Raw genomic sequence first — 18,211 nt, 5'->3', positions numbered from 1 at the left:
TGCTTCGGGCGCAGTGGGTAGAGGGGACTATGCAGGGGTCCACAAACTGAAAAAGAGTGTGTGTTTTGTGTTGACAGGCGGAGATTTAGGTGTCTGGGGCGGGGGGCGGGGGGCAGGTGTCAGGCTGACTGCAGCTGGGACCCTGCCTCAAGCCCTGCTGGCTGCATGAAACCATCACACTGAGGGTGAATGGGACGCAGATATACAATGTGCACGCATTCATGCAAACACACTTAAAGACTCTCTGAGGAAGTACTTCAATTCTTCAACTGCAATGCATTCAAGAGTGTTTTGGTCCTGGTGATTTGCTATTTTTAGTCTCTATCGTCATCCAACATATATTTGTGGGTCTGAAAATACCTAATGGCCCTTCATTGCTGATGGAAAAGCGAGCTTAAAGTTGATGGAAATGATCTATTGAATAAATCATCAGGTTTAAGACCTGCTTGTTTGTCTCGTTCTTTGTTATCAAAGCTCAATACATTTTGTTGGAGTGTGTGTGGCCAGAATAAATTCATGAATTCAAGGAACACCATAGCCAGTGGGAAGCAGCAGAGAAATGCCAAGTAATACTATGAACAACAACAGGGGCTCTTTCAAACAATGTTGTTGTCCAATAATCTCACTGCTTCGAAAATGTCAACTAAAAATGTGAATTGCTGCCACAGAGAAAACGTTTTTGGTGTTTCGTATGCTGATAATAATATTCTTTCTTTCTGTGATAGCTCCAAAGGGATCCATTTTTGAATCTATTTTAATGTCAGTAAAGCTAATAGGAGAACAGTGTCTGCCAAAGTTACAGTGTTTTTAAATAAAACATGTGCTCCTCTACTACAGCTCCGACATGAACTAATGTCTGGGGATTTCCAAAAAGGTACATTAGTTTTAAAAAGGCTGAAACCTTTAGATACTCGTCTAACTCAGGGGTGTCCAAAATACGGTCCAGGGGCCAAATGCGGCCCGCGGACCATTTTGAATCGGCCCTCAGCAAATTCAAAAAGTTATAATGCAGTATGGCCCTCAAATGAAACTTGTGCTTGTCTTGTCTTGTACTTCTTACATATATATATATATATATATATATATATATATAAAAACAGATATTATACAGTTGCATTCATTTGTTAATGAGCCCACTTTTCAAATAAATTCAGTCAATTAAAGTTGAAAAAAATGTTCTAACAAATCTAAGTTGATGAGAAAAAAGCCCAATGACTTATTTATAGAACAAGCTTGAAATATCCCCTTCATATTTCGTCTAATGATAATAAATCTGAGGCTTCTGTTTTACCGAATGAGCTGAAAACTAACTAATTGAAACCCTATGGAGAGCTGTGATTTAGGATGATTAAGAATAATTTACCAACATTTGATTGATTTTTCTGACTTATAACTTAATTTATGAGGCAATAAACCTCACCTCTAGTAAGTGGCCCAGCCTTTCGTATATCTTTCTGTATTTGGCCCTCGGTGAAAAAAGTTTGGACACCCCTGCTTTAGCTGAACTGAATTATGTCACACTCACCACTTTGGGTTTGAATGGCGGCTGGATCTCTCTGTTTGCCAGGCGGTCCCAGTCAATGCGTCTGAAGAAGGCCTGCTCCCTGATGTCCCTCTCCCCCTCGGGGCCACCGCCCAGACGCTTTGACGGGTGCTTGGTCATCAGCTGGAGGCAGCCAGAAGAGATGGGATAAGAAGAAGTGACAGCTAGCAGCACGAGGAAAATGCAAGTGTGACGCTTGTATATCAGCAATTCACTTTCCTTTCCCATCTTCTGCGATATATTAATTTATCACACCGTAAACATTGTGCAGAGCCACACTGATGCTTTAAATAGCAGCAGAAAATTAAACTGCCTTTTTATAGCTCGATTTCTGATTTCCACTTTTAATTTTGACCATGAAGCAAACAATAATGATCAGGGATATCGCTTTTGTCCCCAGCTCTGAGAAGATAAATGACATTTCTCATGGCATCCCGGCTTTAGTGTCGTAATAAATGAAGGCGGGTACGTTATTAAAATACTTGATCAGACTGAGCTTGAATGTTAATTGAATCATCTCTGGAGTGTACACTTTGAAAGCACATTTCCTTAAATAAATGTCTTGACGCTTCACTGTTATGATGTCAAAAACATGTTGTCTAGGTGTGAGAGGAAACAGGTGCCTGCTAAATAAAGGACCAATAATGCTGAACATTTCTTACAGTGAATACACATGGGAACGAGGTATTTTGTTTGTGCAGAAACGGTTTACATGTCAACTGAACACATGTGTGGCTAGGCATGTTTCTTCTTAATAAATAACATAAACTGAATAACAATTAATGGCATCAAAGTATTTAATCAGTTGTTGAACATATCTCCAGTTAAAATGACCTTAGACTCTTCACAAATATCTGATATGCTGTATAACCCCCCCTACAGCACTTTCACACAGTACTTACTCCCTTGCAGATGGACACAGCTTCTTTAGACATGGACTTGGGGTAGGACACGTTGTGCTCCATGATGGACTGGAAGAGCTCGTCTTCGTCCTCTCCGTCAAACGGCGGCTGAAGAGAAAGATGAAATGTGTCACAGCTGGAGGCTTGTTCTGTGAAACCTGACAGGAAACCGAGCTGACAGCATCACTGTGTGAAGCTGAGCGCTGTAACCTGCGTGTATAACGTACAGTTTATTTTCTTGTAATGTATTGATACATTTTAGGTACAATTAACTGCATAAATAACATAAAACTATGATCTAGCTCTCTGTATGTATTGCATTGGCAGCTTTAGGTTCTATTGCAGCATTCAGTCTGTGTTTTCTAAATTTGGGATTTTCTATTTTGTTGTGTTTTAAAAAAAATGTACATCATGTATGAGGATTTTCAGTCTGTGGCTATAGTATGGTTTTATTCTCTGGTGCTTTTACATTAGTTTCTTTTTGTCCTATCGGTTTTGTCTAAATGTATTTGTGACGGAGCGGATCACAGAGTGACTGACTCCGCCACTGACAGCCGTGGCCACACACACACACACACACACACACACACACACACACACACACACACACACACACACACACACACACACACACACACACACACACACACACACACACACACACACACACACACACACACACACACACACACACACACACACACACACACACACACACACACACACACACACACACACACACACACACACACCTTTTCCTGCTCTCTTCCGTTCGTCCTTAAATTATCAATAAAACGTCCCTCTGTCCCCTTCCTTTCTGTAGCGAGTCTACAATTATTTAAACATACATTTAACTATACTACACGATACTTACGTGGGGAGCGGCGGGCGGAGTTTCGCCGCCGTCTCCCCAGCAAAGGGAATGTGGAAAAGACGGAGGCGCATCACTTCCGTGATTTAAATAGAATGTCATGAACCAAGCAATTTATTATTTATTTTGCATTTATTAATTAAGGGGAATGATTGTGTTAAGAGGTATTTAACCTGTGTATGTTTGGGTAGGATGGTTTCCTCATGTTCGAGGGATTACATTTATGTTGACAATGTGGTTTTGGAGTTAATTGTGTAACCTGTTGACGGTGAGCCTTTGGGGAGGGGCTATGGGTTCAAAAGGGACGGTGTTGGCCCTGGAAGATTCATTCAGGAGATTGTTGCAGTGAAGGCAACAGCCAGAATGTGTTTACTCCATGAGTGATAGACAACCTAATTTGGTAACTTTTGTTTATTTAAGTTATAGTGTTTCACTTTTATCAAACAGTATATATATATTTTTTGTTGATGTTATAAATAAAGTTTTGGAGCTTAATTCAACCGACTGAGCCTATGTTTCAAATGGACAAATAGAACCCCGTCACAGTATTTATGCATATAAAATATTGGTCAACTCTGTTGTTTGTGCTATATAAATTATTGTATTGGATTCACTCTCTTAGAGAAAAGCGAATCCTGCTCCAATGTGACATTCGTTTTCAGTAAGAAACATATCTTCTGTTGACTGGAAATGTAGGATGTACTGTCTGTGAATGTCTCAACATTTCACCGATCAGACCATTTTAGGTAGTTTCTCATCTTGATGACATGTCTCACACAGTTTAATATCCCTGAAGCAGGATGTACACAAGAGACAGTCTCATGATACAAATTTACAGTAAAAACAAACAAACATATAAACCAGTATCAGTGCAGTATAAAACATTGTACCTGTCCTGCCAGCATCTCATACAGAAGAACTCCATAAGCCCACCAGTCCACTGATTTTGCATAAGGCTGGTATGCTATAATCTGTATGAGACAAGAAGTGACACGATTAAAACCTTGGAGTCATTACACATGAGCACACATCACCACATCTATGTATTCAAACAAGTTTGGTAATTATCACGCTCAGTAATAAAAGATGGCTTTATGTCTGCTGCCGAATGCTAAACACCTCACACAGAGTTAAAGATCTCATGAGAAACAGTGAAGAGTTCTCTCTTACAAAATCTGCCATTAAATACAGTCAGCTATTTTAAGCTGCTATCACAAAGGCTCTTTCTGCCACCATCCAATTTGCCATCCTACACCTCCTTCCCACACACAGTCTACACAAAATAATAACCATGCAGATGCAGAGGCAAAGAGCGAAATAACAGCTGCACTCGCCTTCAAGAGAGACAGAAATGCAGCAATTTATCCAGTTCACAGGGTTAACATTTAAACACATGTCTCTCTGCTGATACCTAATCAGACAATACTGATGTTTTTCTATCTTCTAAATGACTTTCCAGGTCAGAAGAGCACACATTTTGTTCTATAATACCATACATTGAAACCAGGCTGGCTCATGAATTAATTATAAAGTCTTCAATGTCATGTGTAAAAAAAGATTGTTGAGCGGTCTCCAATTTATATTTAGAGCCAAGAAAGTCTGGAAAAAGACCCATTTGGAGTTCTGTGAGAAACCACGAGTAAGGTCTTCCCTCCATCCCCTCATAAGTCAATGCAGACAGTCGGGAGGGGATATACACGGACAGAAATGTTCTTATACATCATCTACCACCTCTTTTAGCTTTTTGATTCATCTCTTTACTGTGTATGAATACAGGCTTGTTTAGTTGTCATTACTTTTTTAATGAGCCTGACTGAGAATAGACAGCCTACTGTACGGGACCATATTAAGATACCGTAGATATAAGCGCTTTCCTTCTCGTAATCACAGGGTTCCGCTTTAGGGACCATACAAAAGTACAGTTTGACACAAACCCAAAGTTATTTTCAACAACTCTCTGCTAAATTTGTGGAGTATGCTACAAAAAGCACAATACATATTTCTTGTGTTGCATACCTTTTTGGATCACTGATGAGTCATGAGTAGATTTTACATCAATATTTTAACAGTAGATGATTTCAATATTTTTCAATAGCTTCCATGTCATGTGACCCAGTGACACCAAATGCATCAATCCATCAGAGTCCTGTCCTTCTCACCTCCGGTGCGATGTAGTCCGGGGTGCCGCAGAAGGTGCGTGTGGTCATGCTATTATACATGTTCTCCTTACACATGCCGAAGTCAGCGATTTTGATGTGGCCCTCGGAGTCCAGCATGACGTTGTCGAGCTTCAGATCCCTGCAGCAGAGACAGGTCGTGAGCCTTTGTGAACTTACTTAATTTCTGGCTTGATTTATGACCACTTTGATTCTTGTTGTATATTGTTCAGCTGTCTAGTCAAGCGAGTAGTACAAACAACAAACAATAACTTCTTGGCCTGAAATTATTTTTCCCCCTGTGTGTTTTTTCGGGGCTCTTACTATTCGGTCTGTGTCTGCGCTTATGTTTCATGTGTCAAATGTTCCTTTCCCTCCTTAATTCACCATAGTGTGAATGTCAAGATGCAAGATATGAAAGATGGATGTGACTCCTAAGCTGAAGTTCTGATGATGAACTGGGTGACCTATTCTTTTTTTCTTTCATTTTTTAATTAGTATAGTTATAAAGGAATATCCAAGCTGTGCATTAACACACATCATTGTTAAATCTACACGTCTATTTTTTTACTTCACTACATGTTCTATCTCTCTCAGGACCTGCTGTTTTATCTGACCCTTTCTTCATTTCTTTGTTTCTATCTTTTCTGTTATCTCCTGCTTCACTCTGCCCATCAGTCTTTCTGTCAGAGCTGATATCTAAACTACTTATGTCTTACTTCAATTCCCATATCTTCAGATTCAGCTTGTCTGAACTTGTTTTCCACACTTCACAGTCAAAAACATTTCCTATAGATTTGAATTCACTGTTCTTCTTCTCTGTCTTACAGTAGTCACCCTCTGCTCCCTCAACACACTAGAAAAACTCTGCTCATACTCATCTGCTTATACTCACCTCATCTATCTGTCTAGAAAGTCTGTGTATGTTGTTATGTATCAATAAAGGGATTTGAGTGAATGTGGTGCACCATTACATTACATTTCTCTCTGACTCACCCACCTGTAGATGATTCCCTTTCGGTGCAAGAAAAACAAACCCACAGCAATCTCTGCAGCATAAAACCTGCAGAACCGGAAATGAGAAAAATAATTATCTTCCATCATCTTTTCTTGGGCCATGAAAGCAATTCTGCTGAATACAAGAAAAATAATATTTTGTACTGAAAATAATAATTAATAAATGTGGGTTAAAGCATAACAACTTGAACGTGCCTTTGTTGCATGTCATTACCCATCTCTTTTACAATACTATCTAATAATAACATTAAGAAATACATTATTTTCCCACATAATATAAACATTTTAGCTCCAACATTTCAGTGAAATACTGCTGCTTTATTAGCACTAACTCGAGGCTTGCTTATATTATCTGCCATGGTGTTTAACTTGATCATTATTAAAACAGACGCATGTGAATGAACTACAGATTGCCTTACACTGCCTGTGGCTCCTTGAATTTGCCCATACGTTGGATATGATACATAAGGTCTCCTCCGTTGATGTACTCCATCACAAAGTACAGCCGATCCTAGATAATAAAAAAAAAGACGTTATTGCCTAAAGAGCAGCTCGAAATCAATTCCACACAAAAAGTGTGCCCACTCCAACCATCAGTGCATTACATAGGAGGATTTTCTGTAAAGAAAAAACATGTTTAGAAATCTCTGTTTATATGTATCATGTCTTTACACCTGGCTGTCCTCAAGATACTAAGATGCTGATTTATTCTTTCAGGACAGAAACCTCAGTCAGCTCATATACCTGCATTATAGCTCAGGACGCATTGATCAGTAAATAGAGCCTTTATTAAAGGCTGCTTGAGTCATATGGTCTACGCACATAATTGACGTCATACTGGAGACTTTATATTCAAGACTGGTCTCAGCTAAGTATCAATTTTCTCTGCTGGAGCGCCGGAAAAAGAGTGACAATAACTGTAGGGAAGTAGAAAGGGTGAAATGCCAGGGATTGAATTGTTGCTGTTGAAAGAATGATGAGGGAACACAGAGGCACCATTTTAATAAAGTCAGATTTGTTTGTGTGGCTGTGCAGTGCTGCAGAAGTGTAGAAAGTATGCATTAAAAATAATCACAACTTTGGTGGAAGTTTTGACTCACCACAGTCTGGAAGCAGGAGTGGAGCAGCGTGAGGAAGGGGGGTTTGTCCCTCTGGGCCAGGACCCTCTTCTCCACCATCGTACATTCAACGTCATCATCCTGGATCACCACGTCTTTCTTCAGGATCTTGATGGCGTACAGCTCCTCCGTCGACTTCATCTCTGCCAGCATCACCTGCAGATGATGAAGACACCCAAGGTCACAAGGAAGCAAAATTAATGATTGATTTTAAAACAGAAAACAAGGTGTGTGTTGTATTTTAACACAGCTTTAAAAACGGAATAAGAAAACATGTTGGAAACAGTTAATCAATAAGTGATGTTTCCATAGTAAGACACTGTTCAACTGTTCCTGTGTTAGTGTGATGGTAAAATAACACATACAAGGAATAAATGCTTGAGTTTAATCACAGATGATGTTAAATTAAAGGTCACTTATTTAAACATCAACATAAGTCCCCTCTGTGTAAAGAGATTCTGAAAGTTTCAGGAAAAAAGATTCTCTCACCTTTTGTCCTGATCTATTTAAATAAAAACCTGTCTGAAAATGAGCAGATCAGAATTTGGCCACTTTATGATGTCATAACGATTTTTTGGCTTGTGTAACCATTAGCCAATCACCAACCAAGGTAACCCCCCCCCCCCCCCTTATCACCTGAATCTCCTCCTAGAGCACCATTGTGTTCTTTTTAACCAAATATCTCTCAAAGGGGCGTGGGGAGGGGCTCCTTATTTTCATCTAAAGTAACAGACACAGAATCAGTACTTTTGAAACAGAGCTGAAACAGAGGGGATTATGGGATGCGACAATACATAATCTGTTTGGAATTTCGTGCCAAACACTTCAGAGAGATGTTTTGTATATATCTGAGACCTCTAATATGTTGATGAAAACAGTATGATAGGGGACCTCTAAGTTTGTTTCTGTGACGGCTCTCACCTTGCCGAAGCTGCCCTTCCCCAGCAGGGCCAGGAAGTTGAAGTCACTCAGTCGGATGCGGTCCATGTTACTCGAAGGCAGGCTGAACCTCCGGTGGTCTGACGGCGTGATCACTTTCTTACCGTGGCCCAGCTTGGCTTTCTGTGGTGTACAACAGTGGAAATGGCATTGAAGTCAAATTGAAAAGGAATTTAATTACATAGTTTGATGTTTTAACATGAACAAATACAGCCATTAGTCTTCATGTGGGTGTGTGTTCACGTCCCAGACTGCCACATCAGTCAGGACTTAATCACTGGTTGCTTTTTTCTCCTTAGCAATATTGCTCTTCAGCTTTTAAGCACAATAGGATCGTGTGTTGTACTGCTGTTTTTCTAAGTTATAATCTGTATCATTTAAATCAGAAATAGCATTAACAATGGATAATGTAAGAACCACGAAAGCTTTTTAAAATATTATAAAACATACTTTATCTCTTCAAAATGGGTTGGAGCTGTCACTGACAAACTCACAATAAAGTGTTACATATATATTTACTGCATTATTATTTCAAACATAACAATAAAGTTACAGTAAAATGATACATCATGTCTTTGCGCCAAATTGGTTAAGTGTTACATTTATTAATTTAATAATTCTACTGGATTTAGCATGTTATTACTTTAGATTTTAATAAATGATGAACAAGTCTGTTATTGTTTGCCAGTAATAACGTTCTCATTTGCTATTGGTGCTAACATCTCTTACCATCATCAAAAACTGGTTCGCCTCATATTCCTTTAATCAGAATGAAAGCAAGAGTCTTTCAGTAAGGATTTCAGCAGGATCTCTACTCTGGTGTTTTGTGCAATTGTGGGGTGGGCATTCGGTCCTTGTCGGGGGAGCCAACATTGCAAGGTTCCCTGTTGTTTTAATGACTGGCCTGCCAAGCGTCTTTGAACTAAAAGTGCAATTAGGACTCTTCCAGCTCCCATCGCCGCTGCAGCCGGTGTCTGTTTTCGGTCAGATACAGAAAACAGGAACTAGTGGGGCACAGAGAGGCTGTTGCCACGCCAACCATTTCTCTATATTTGTGACCGAGGTTGAGTGGCTCTACATGTACGCCTTAGGTCCATTTAGAGTAGAATAATGTCAACATTAAGGAGGTCAACCAGGGTCCTGCTACCGAGTAATTTATTCATTAGCTTCACCTCCTCTTAGACTTTCGTTAAGTCTAAGAGGAGACAGCTGGAATAAAAGCCAGCAGCACCCTGATGCCTAATAGGTTTACATTCTTCTTATAAAAGGCACAATTAAATGCACTATCAAGGATAGCAATACTAGCCAGGTTTACAGATCATCACCAACATCCTACAATAAACTGTTGAGTTAATAACTTGACACAAATCTTTGGGACTGCTTTTGTATACTTTTTCTTTTTGTTAACTGCTTACGGCTCGTTTTTCATTCTTATATACCAAAGTGCTGATGCGCTTACATCCGTATTTGTCAAATTTATAGATGGAGATATTTAAGTGCATGTCAAGGTTGATATCTCCAGTAAACACATCGCTGTTATTGATTTTGTCTTGTATTAAAGTTTTCTCCCAAGGAGACACTTGAATAGTCGGGCGGATCATGTTCTATTGTCCCCCTTAGTGGTCCTTTTGACAACACAAAACACTAACAATTGACATCATAAAAATGTCACACAAAAAAACGACATCACCCCATTTCAACACAAACAAAGTGCTGGAATATTTAAGTGAGAGTTGCCACACAAGGTTGAATTCAAACACATCATAGGAAAGTACAACACTGCCACCGTGTGGGGAGATTAGGCATGCACACCAACAACAGCAGGAACCTGCCTGTGTGTGCGTTCATTCAGACAGCTACAGTGCATAAGTGCCCGTCCATGCTTCATGTCCTGTCAGCCTTCTATAGTCCAGACTAAAGCAGGACTATTAGAGGAGTGACTGTGGACCACACTGTCAGCCAATGAGGAGCGGCTTTGAAGCTCTATTGGCCAATGACAGCACAGTGAGAGTTTTAAAGGTTGTGAGACCAACAGAGGACGGAGTAGTCCACATATTTACTAACAACAATGCTGTGTGGTAAAGGGATATGCAGCACTTTTTTAATTATTCATCCATATTTAAAGGTACACTTTTCTTTTTTTCTTTTTTTTTCTGTGCTGCTGCTTTCCCTGTAATTTCAGACTTGCTGATGCTGATTTTATGCATCATCCTCAAAATGTAGGCCTGAATTGTTCCTTTGTATTAGAATGAAATGTAATCCCTTCAGTTTCATATTTGTCATTAAACATGAGACAGAAAGGAGAAGAGAGTTGGTGTATAAGTGTGTGATGAGTTACAGAAATGTGTTTACAACAGAAAGCAAATTGGGCATCTATAAACTGTTGAGAGCCTTTGTTAGTAAATCAGATTAATTTGTGGAAGCTCAACGGAGGTCCACAAATAATCCTAATACGGTAATTAAAGTGAGTAAAAGTGATGAAGAAATAGAGACGGAGCAGGCAGAAGCGCTACCTTGAGATAGTGGATATTTAACTGGCAGGCCTAGAAGAAAGAAGAAACTCATTTATTGAAGCCGCCTGAGGTTAGCTGGTGTTAGCATGATGAGCTGGGAGCTGACAGCAAACAGACGTGGGCTTGATAAGTCATTATCTTGGTGAAACCATTTATCTATATGAACGATAAAATGATCAAATGCATGACTGGAGAACAGAGTACATCTTTTTCTGTCACATCTGGTTACATCGCTGCGTCTTGCCCAGGTTTCCTTGGCAACAGAAGATGCTTGAAGATGCTATAGCTTCAGAGGAAAGTCAAGGTCACATTATGGAGTGAAACGGAAAATAAAAAAACAAGACTTAAGTGTCTTGAGGGCTGCTGTAAAGAAGATTACATTTACACTCAGTATTAAAACACCTGTATGCACATTTTAATAAAACCACCCCCGCTCTCTTGCATCCATATGTGTTTTTATTATATGAGCCATCTTTTACCTGCATGTTAGTGATATGGAGATTTTATGAGTTTTATTTAAAGCACAGATGGTTTGATGTAACAAAAACCTCCCTGCAGTTAACAGGCTGCCCACTAGAGAGCAAGAGTTACCTGCATTATATATTTTATTAGATTTGGTTAAAGAAACATATGTGTTTTTACATGAAGTTGCTTTACATTTTCAAAGAAAACACTTTACTACAGAGCTATAAGTTGTGATGTCCATACAGCAACAACATGTTTTGTTTTGAAGTCTTTAAGCTTTAAATTGGAGGTATCACATTCACCATTGTATTCACTTTTTTTAATCAAAGTTACATTATTTGATAAACATTGTTTTCATCCGAGTACACACTTAATAATAAAATCAGTATACAACAGTAATGATGTGCTGTTCTGCAAAGATTGTATGGACAATTGTAATGTAAGTTATAAAAGATTAAAACAAATAAGATTACAAATGCAAACAGACCAGTGTGGTCCAAGAAACAAACACAACATGGCTGGAATTTATCATAAAGGAGGACACTATTAGTTTAAGCCTTGTATAATTACAAAGTTTAAATTACAACACTGAAATGAGTAGAGTTGGTATACTTGTTTTTTTATGGAAATGTAGTCTGAATTAACATCCTGTGTTGTGTTGTTTTAGTCTTGGCTATTAGAAGTCCTCTGCTTGTAACAGCTTTACATAAGAGTCCAATTAGGGCAAGGAGACACAGCACAACATTAAAGCTGCTATTTCAACAACAACAAAAACAACAGAAAACCTTTCTAGACCTCATTCAGACTGTTCTCCTGATTAAATAATTATGACTTATTTAAAAGAAGTAATTTCCCGTCGTAAACAAAGTAGTCTGCCCTTTGCTGTTTCCACTGAAAGGGGTGATCAATTATTAACGGCAGCTACACATCTTACATAAGGCTCTTCCTTTGTCGACTGTAACATTGTACTGTATACACATAATGGGGAGTTTCCTATTTGTCCATTCACTTATTAATTCCAGGAGATGTGATCTCTCTCTCTGAACCGCAGGGTGAAGCTGGGAACAGGATGATGTTTCCATGGTGACAGGAGAGAAGAAGTGAATGTGTACAATATACATTTGTACATGTGCGACAAATAACTTTTTTATTGAATCTTAGTAGTTCAGTCGACCTCACCTCAAACTTATGTAGGAGCTCCAGATTGACGTCGTCCATCTCGGGGATGGGAACGTTGTAATACTCTCCCTCCTCCTGGTTCAGCAACTTGTACCTGAGGTGGAGAAGAAAAACATAAATAAGTGAAGCTATATTTTATCTGCTTCCATTTAAACCCATTTATTTCTTCCTCTGTGCCATAACACTTTACACACCACTTCAATAATCAGAAGCTGATTCCCCTGCTCTGAGTGTTTGCATGTCTACACTTCATCTCCAATAAACACATCCTCTGGCCACTTGTCTAATGACTTGGAGAATATATACTGCAGGTAAACACTCACAGTAATAGTTTACGAGATACAGGTATTTCCTGAAGCTTTGTAACATAAAGCAACTGTTGAGCAGGCTCAGTTTAGGCTAGGTGGAAGCAGGTATGCTAACATGGACATAATATGAGTGTAAGTGTTTAACAGTATGAGACAAAACAGGCAGACAAGGACAGAGGGACGAGGAAATGACGGCGGCAGTGGCTGTTTGTCAGAGTGAATGGAGTCCAGTGTTTACGTCTGTTTTACACACAATGTGCGGCTGTTTCATAGTGAAAGTGGTTGGATGGTGGAGGCCAGCGTCAAGTCTGCTCGAACCACATTAACCTACTCTAGCATATCATTTATGTTTCTGACTGCAAAATGATTTAAAATGTAATTTGTAAAGGACCAATCGTTAACAGACCTTGAAAGCCCTTTACAGAAATGTGACCTTTACTGTATTTAAAATATCATAAAAACTTCTAACACTAACTCTTCCTTTCGAAGTCTTGGAAGTTTGAATAAAGGGTCATTTTAACATTCATTATTTTCTGTAAAATCATGCTTGAAATTCCTTTATAAATGATTGATTTACGACACAGGGACGAGGGAAGGCGACTGACCATCCACAGTTTTGAGCTTTGATGAGCTCGGACACGCCAAACGACATGGAGCCCATGAAGTCGTTCCTGGTGGTTCGGTCCCAATCCCAAACCTCAATGGAGAGACGACGGTCCTTATCTGATGCTTTCAGCTTACTGCAAAAGAAAAACACACAGACAGGGGGCAAGTTACGAGATGTGATCTTTTTAGGATTTACCCTCATTTTGTACCTTTTTATTCTATTTCCTTTGATACTGCCAAATGATCATCCTTCTCATAAATAAACATACACAACATGTTAGACACTCTTGTTGACTTACAAGCTGAAGGACTCGTTCCAACAGGGGTTGAGAGAGGAGCGGATGGTCCTGGTCTTTTGTTTGGTCTCGTTCTTTGGGTCGGGGATGAGCTTGAGTTTAACATAAGGGTCCGATAAACCATTCGGATCCATAGGAATCAGGTTCCTGGCTTCGCCCACTAGAAGATGGAAAGAGTGAACATGTCACCATAAGTTAGTGAGTGTGAGCGTGTGTGTATGTGTATGTGTATGTGTGTGTGTGTGTGTGTGTGTGTGTGTGTGTGTGTGTGTGTGTGTGTGTGTGTGTGTGTGTGTGTGTGTGTGTGTGTGTGTGTGTGTGTGTGTGTTCTCGAGCCACAGGCCAGATTTAGAGAGTCCACACTGTCTCAGGGGTTAAAACGGTCAGAGATAGAGGAGTGAGTCACTGCGAGTCACTCCAAGGCCGAACAGCAAACAGAAAATATATGAGCTTCAGTGCAGGCAAAATTACCTCTGTGTACCATATGTGTGTATTCATAATCCCAGGTACAACTTGAGTCTTTGCAAGTTTATTTTAAACCATACTGGCAAAACAATTCAAGGAAATATAAATATATTATGTAATGCAAGTTACAGATACAAATGTGTCTGTAGCATGGAGGATTTAACCATAAGCTAATGGTCAGATTTGTAGTATTATTGTATCTTCACTTCAACATATGTCGTTTTATTAAAGCAAAATGAGGCATGCACGATAATGTTGAAACGTCCTTGGTGTCTGCAGATATAAGGCCTTTAAAATCCACCTCAAAGAGAGCTAGCATGCTAATTCCCATACAGGAAGGTTCATGACTTGTCTGCAATTAGTTTGAAAGAAACATGTGCGAAAATCTTTTTGGGAAATCAAAATCGGCCAAAATGAGTGGAAAATATATCGGATATCAGCAAAAATACAATATCACAAGTCGTGATATACCTATACTAATAAAAAAAGTAGTGTAGGATTTTGTTTTAATAGAAAATTCCATTGGGAATATTATAGTTTTGTTATTTCACCATACAGTAGGTCTGTAGATACAGATAGGGGAATAAGAGAACAGTAATAAGACTCATATTCAGAAAGCAGGATTATAGGCAGGTAACTGGCAGACATGTAACTCGTAAAGGCAAAAGAAACAGTGCAACTTGAGATGAATTCACTAAGGAACACAGGGGGTGGCCTCATATATGTGGAGAGAGCAGAGAGGGAACAAGATGCAGGTGAGAAGGGGGCCAGAACTGATTAGAGAAGATGGAACAGGTGTGTAGGATGGAGGGGACGTCCGATGACTGGTGAGAGAGCCTGAGGGCATCAGGTGGATACTCTGAGGATGTTAGGAGAGTACATGGCCTGAGGGGGGTGAGAAAGGACAAAGAACCAGGGCCAGGCAAATCATGACAAAGTCCTCCTGAGATAGACACATGTCAGTGTTTCTGTCCTCGGTTACTCAACTAATGACTCATCAAGTCCGACACCTCATAAGCTGACAACAGGTGCAGCGAGGCAAAACAAACTGTCAAAATTCACTTGTGAAAATGGCATTACAACACTGGTGGGTGTAAGGGCTCAGCAAACGACAAATCAACAAAAACAAGAAGAAATACTCTGTGTACTCAGACTCATCGTCACAAATTAAGTTGTAAAACATGACAGGTGGTAATTAAACTCTCCTTCCCTGTGGCGTATTCTCTCTCACATGGCCAGGTAAAAGCAGTGCAGATGATGTGAAGGACACGTGACATTTCCCAGTGTGATAACTGCCAAATGGAGAGAAAAAAGGATTGCTGTTACATAGCAACAAGAGTAGGAGGGGCAAGATGGCGTGAGCATGGAACCCTCACCATGGCGACAACATCTACTGTAAGTGGCCAATGGGCCGCCTGCCCCACTTAGCAAAATGTCAGCAATAGGAAATTCATACGGCATGATTCAATCAATAACTTAAAGAGGAAAGAAAGGCTAACCCACCTTCAGTTTGTGACACACAATACAACTATAACAGAGAGTAGAAGCAGGATCACATTGAATCCTCTTAAGCTGTTATTATCAGCTCTCTGCTATGCTTATATTAAATATTATCAGACACGGTGAACAAGGAGAGAAATAAGGCGGAAATCTTCATGTTTCAGGGAGTCAGTGTGAACGCTCACACCGACACATTCGTTGAGGTTCTTCATTAAAACAGTGGCAATGTTCCCTCACAAACAAACAGGGGCGGACTGGGACTAAAAAATCAACCCGGGAATCTCAACTTCACACTTCAGTACCGCCAGTAAATTGTCAACAAATTGTCAGTACCGCTAGTGAATTGTCCGACCGGCCCACTTCGGTATCGGCCCATCCGCCACTGCAAACTAAGCATAAATATTTCAGGGCTGAGTGCAAAGCGTAAGAAAGGACAGTCACTGCAGATCATTGTTAGCGAGATTTCATTGGATTTATTTTTGACAGACACCTGCTGATTTTTAAGGCAACATGTTTAAATGGGATTAAGAGTTATAAATGATGAAAATAAACTGACAAGCAGAATACCAATTATTATAAATAGAAATGAAGACTATTGGAGTAAACAGTAATAGATGAGTCAATTTAAGGTAAATGTGCCTCCAATTTGATTTTTGTAGTTTATTAAATGTCCATTTTCGCCCTGGTTTTTCAGTCTTGTATGACATTAAACAGTATATATATATATATTTATGTTTTTTTCTGACATTTTACAGACCAAAAGATATAATAATATAATAATTAGTTGCAGTAGAATGAACAGTTTCTATTTTGATCATTTTTCTTTGGATTGTGTGAGAGACTTTAGCAAAAATAAATAAATAAAAAGCTGCTCCTGAAGGAAAAAACAAACTGTATATTATTTTCAATAAGTAAAGAATGGAGAAAAAATAGAGAAAATAGATAAAAAAGTAGAATTAAGTCAGAACTATGAATGAAAATATTAGCATCATGCTTTCAATGTCATTCAAATTAGACTATGTAAAGCTTGTGGAAAGATACAAGTAAAACAACAACATTACTTAAGTTTAAACATGAAAGGCAATAGAGTTGTAGTATAGTAATACTTGACATTTAGTAATGCTCTTTCAGTTTGATGCAGTGGAGGGCAGTGTGGGTCTCTCACTCTGACAGAAGAAGGCGGTCTGAAGTGTTTACCTTGTTCATCATGTGATGCCTTTGCCTTATAGTTCACTAAATATCAGATACAGTAATCTGCCGCCCTGCCTTTTGTGTGTCTCTCTCTTTCTCTCTCCCTTTCTCTTGCTTTACCACAAGCCTACACACACACACACACACACACACACACACACACACACACACACACACACACACACACACACACACACACACACACACACACACACACACACACACACACACACACACACACACACACACACACACACACACACACACACACACACACACACACACACACACACACACACACAATGAAGTAAAAGGACCAGAAGAAAAAATCTCAGCATCCCACGTTCTCATCTAAATCCTCCCCTCCGATGGCTGTGTTAAAGGCATCAGTCGCTGCCATGGCAACGCTGGCGGCAAACAACGCCAAAGCAACTCCAACACACCTGCAAACACGCTAATGAGGCAAACACTCACACACACACACATGTGCAAATAAACAAACATGTATAAGCACAGGGAGAGAATGACTGGTATTGTGAGTGTATGAGCAAGGCTCACACACACACACACACACACACACACACACACACACACACACACACACACACACACACACACACACACACACACACACACACACACACACACACACACACACACACACACACCACACACACACACACACACACACACACACACACACACACACACACACACACACACACACACACACACACACACACACACACACAATAAAACATCATCATCAGCAGTGATTAAGGACCATCTCGGGTGTCTGTTGTTGCTTAGATACAACAAGAGCTGCTTTCTGGATCCTCCCCGTCCATAGGAGGTAGTTACCAATACAATTACACTGTGTGTTTTATCTGTGTCACTAGTTAAGAAAACAAACATGCTATAAACAGAAAAAAGCAGTCTTGTATCCTGTGTCTGATAACTCAAAAACAGAACAGCTGTTTACATCACGCAAGCATGCATCTTAGGAAAAGCAACACTTCCAGCATGCACTGCTGCTGTCATGCAACTGTTGTGGGGCATAGGAGAAGGAAATGTTATGCTTTTTAACAAAAATCACAAGAGAAAAGTGCACTGGTGCAGATAAGACTTTTAGAGCCTTGTTC

General features: G+C 39.7%; 1 protein-coding gene across 2 annotated transcripts in view; it reads right to left on the bottom strand.

The window, feature by feature from the left end:
* Nucleotides 1-18,211, bottom strand: part of prkcab (protein kinase C, alpha, b) — a 119,169-nt gene that overhangs the window by 2,913 nt on the left and 98,045 nt on the right. The window contains exons 6-17 of one of the 2 annotated variants that reach the window (XM_079646492.1): nt 13,917-14,073; nt 13,617-13,751; nt 12,704-12,797; nt 11,060-11,089; nt 8,529-8,669; nt 7,590-7,763; nt 6,909-7,000; nt 6,473-6,535; nt 5,476-5,614; nt 4,207-4,287; nt 2,446-2,553; nt 1,526-1,666 (exon numbers count right to left, since the gene is read on the bottom strand). In XM_079646492.1, the coding sequence (XP_079502618.1) occupies nt 1,526-1,666; nt 2,446-2,553; nt 4,207-4,287; nt 5,476-5,614; nt 6,473-6,535; nt 6,909-7,000; nt 7,590-7,763; nt 8,529-8,669; nt 11,060-11,089; nt 12,704-12,797; nt 13,617-13,751; nt 13,917-14,073 (1,355 nt within the window). The remainder of the gene's footprint in view (nt 1-1,525; nt 1,667-2,445; nt 2,554-4,206; nt 4,288-5,475; nt 5,615-6,472; nt 6,536-6,908; nt 7,001-7,589; nt 7,764-8,528; nt 8,670-11,059; nt 11,090-12,703; nt 12,798-13,616; nt 13,752-13,916; nt 14,074-18,211) is intronic. The other variant, XM_079646493.1, reaches the window with a different exon arrangement.

The sequence above is a fragment of the Notothenia rossii genome, assembly GCF_949606895.1.
Source record: "Notothenia rossii genome assembly, chromosome: 8".
Lineage (NCBI taxonomy): Eukaryota > Metazoa > Chordata > Actinopteri > Perciformes > Nototheniidae > Notothenia > Notothenia rossii.
Note: the sequence above shows the minus strand (reverse complement) of the source record. Positions and strands in the feature narration are given on the sequence as shown.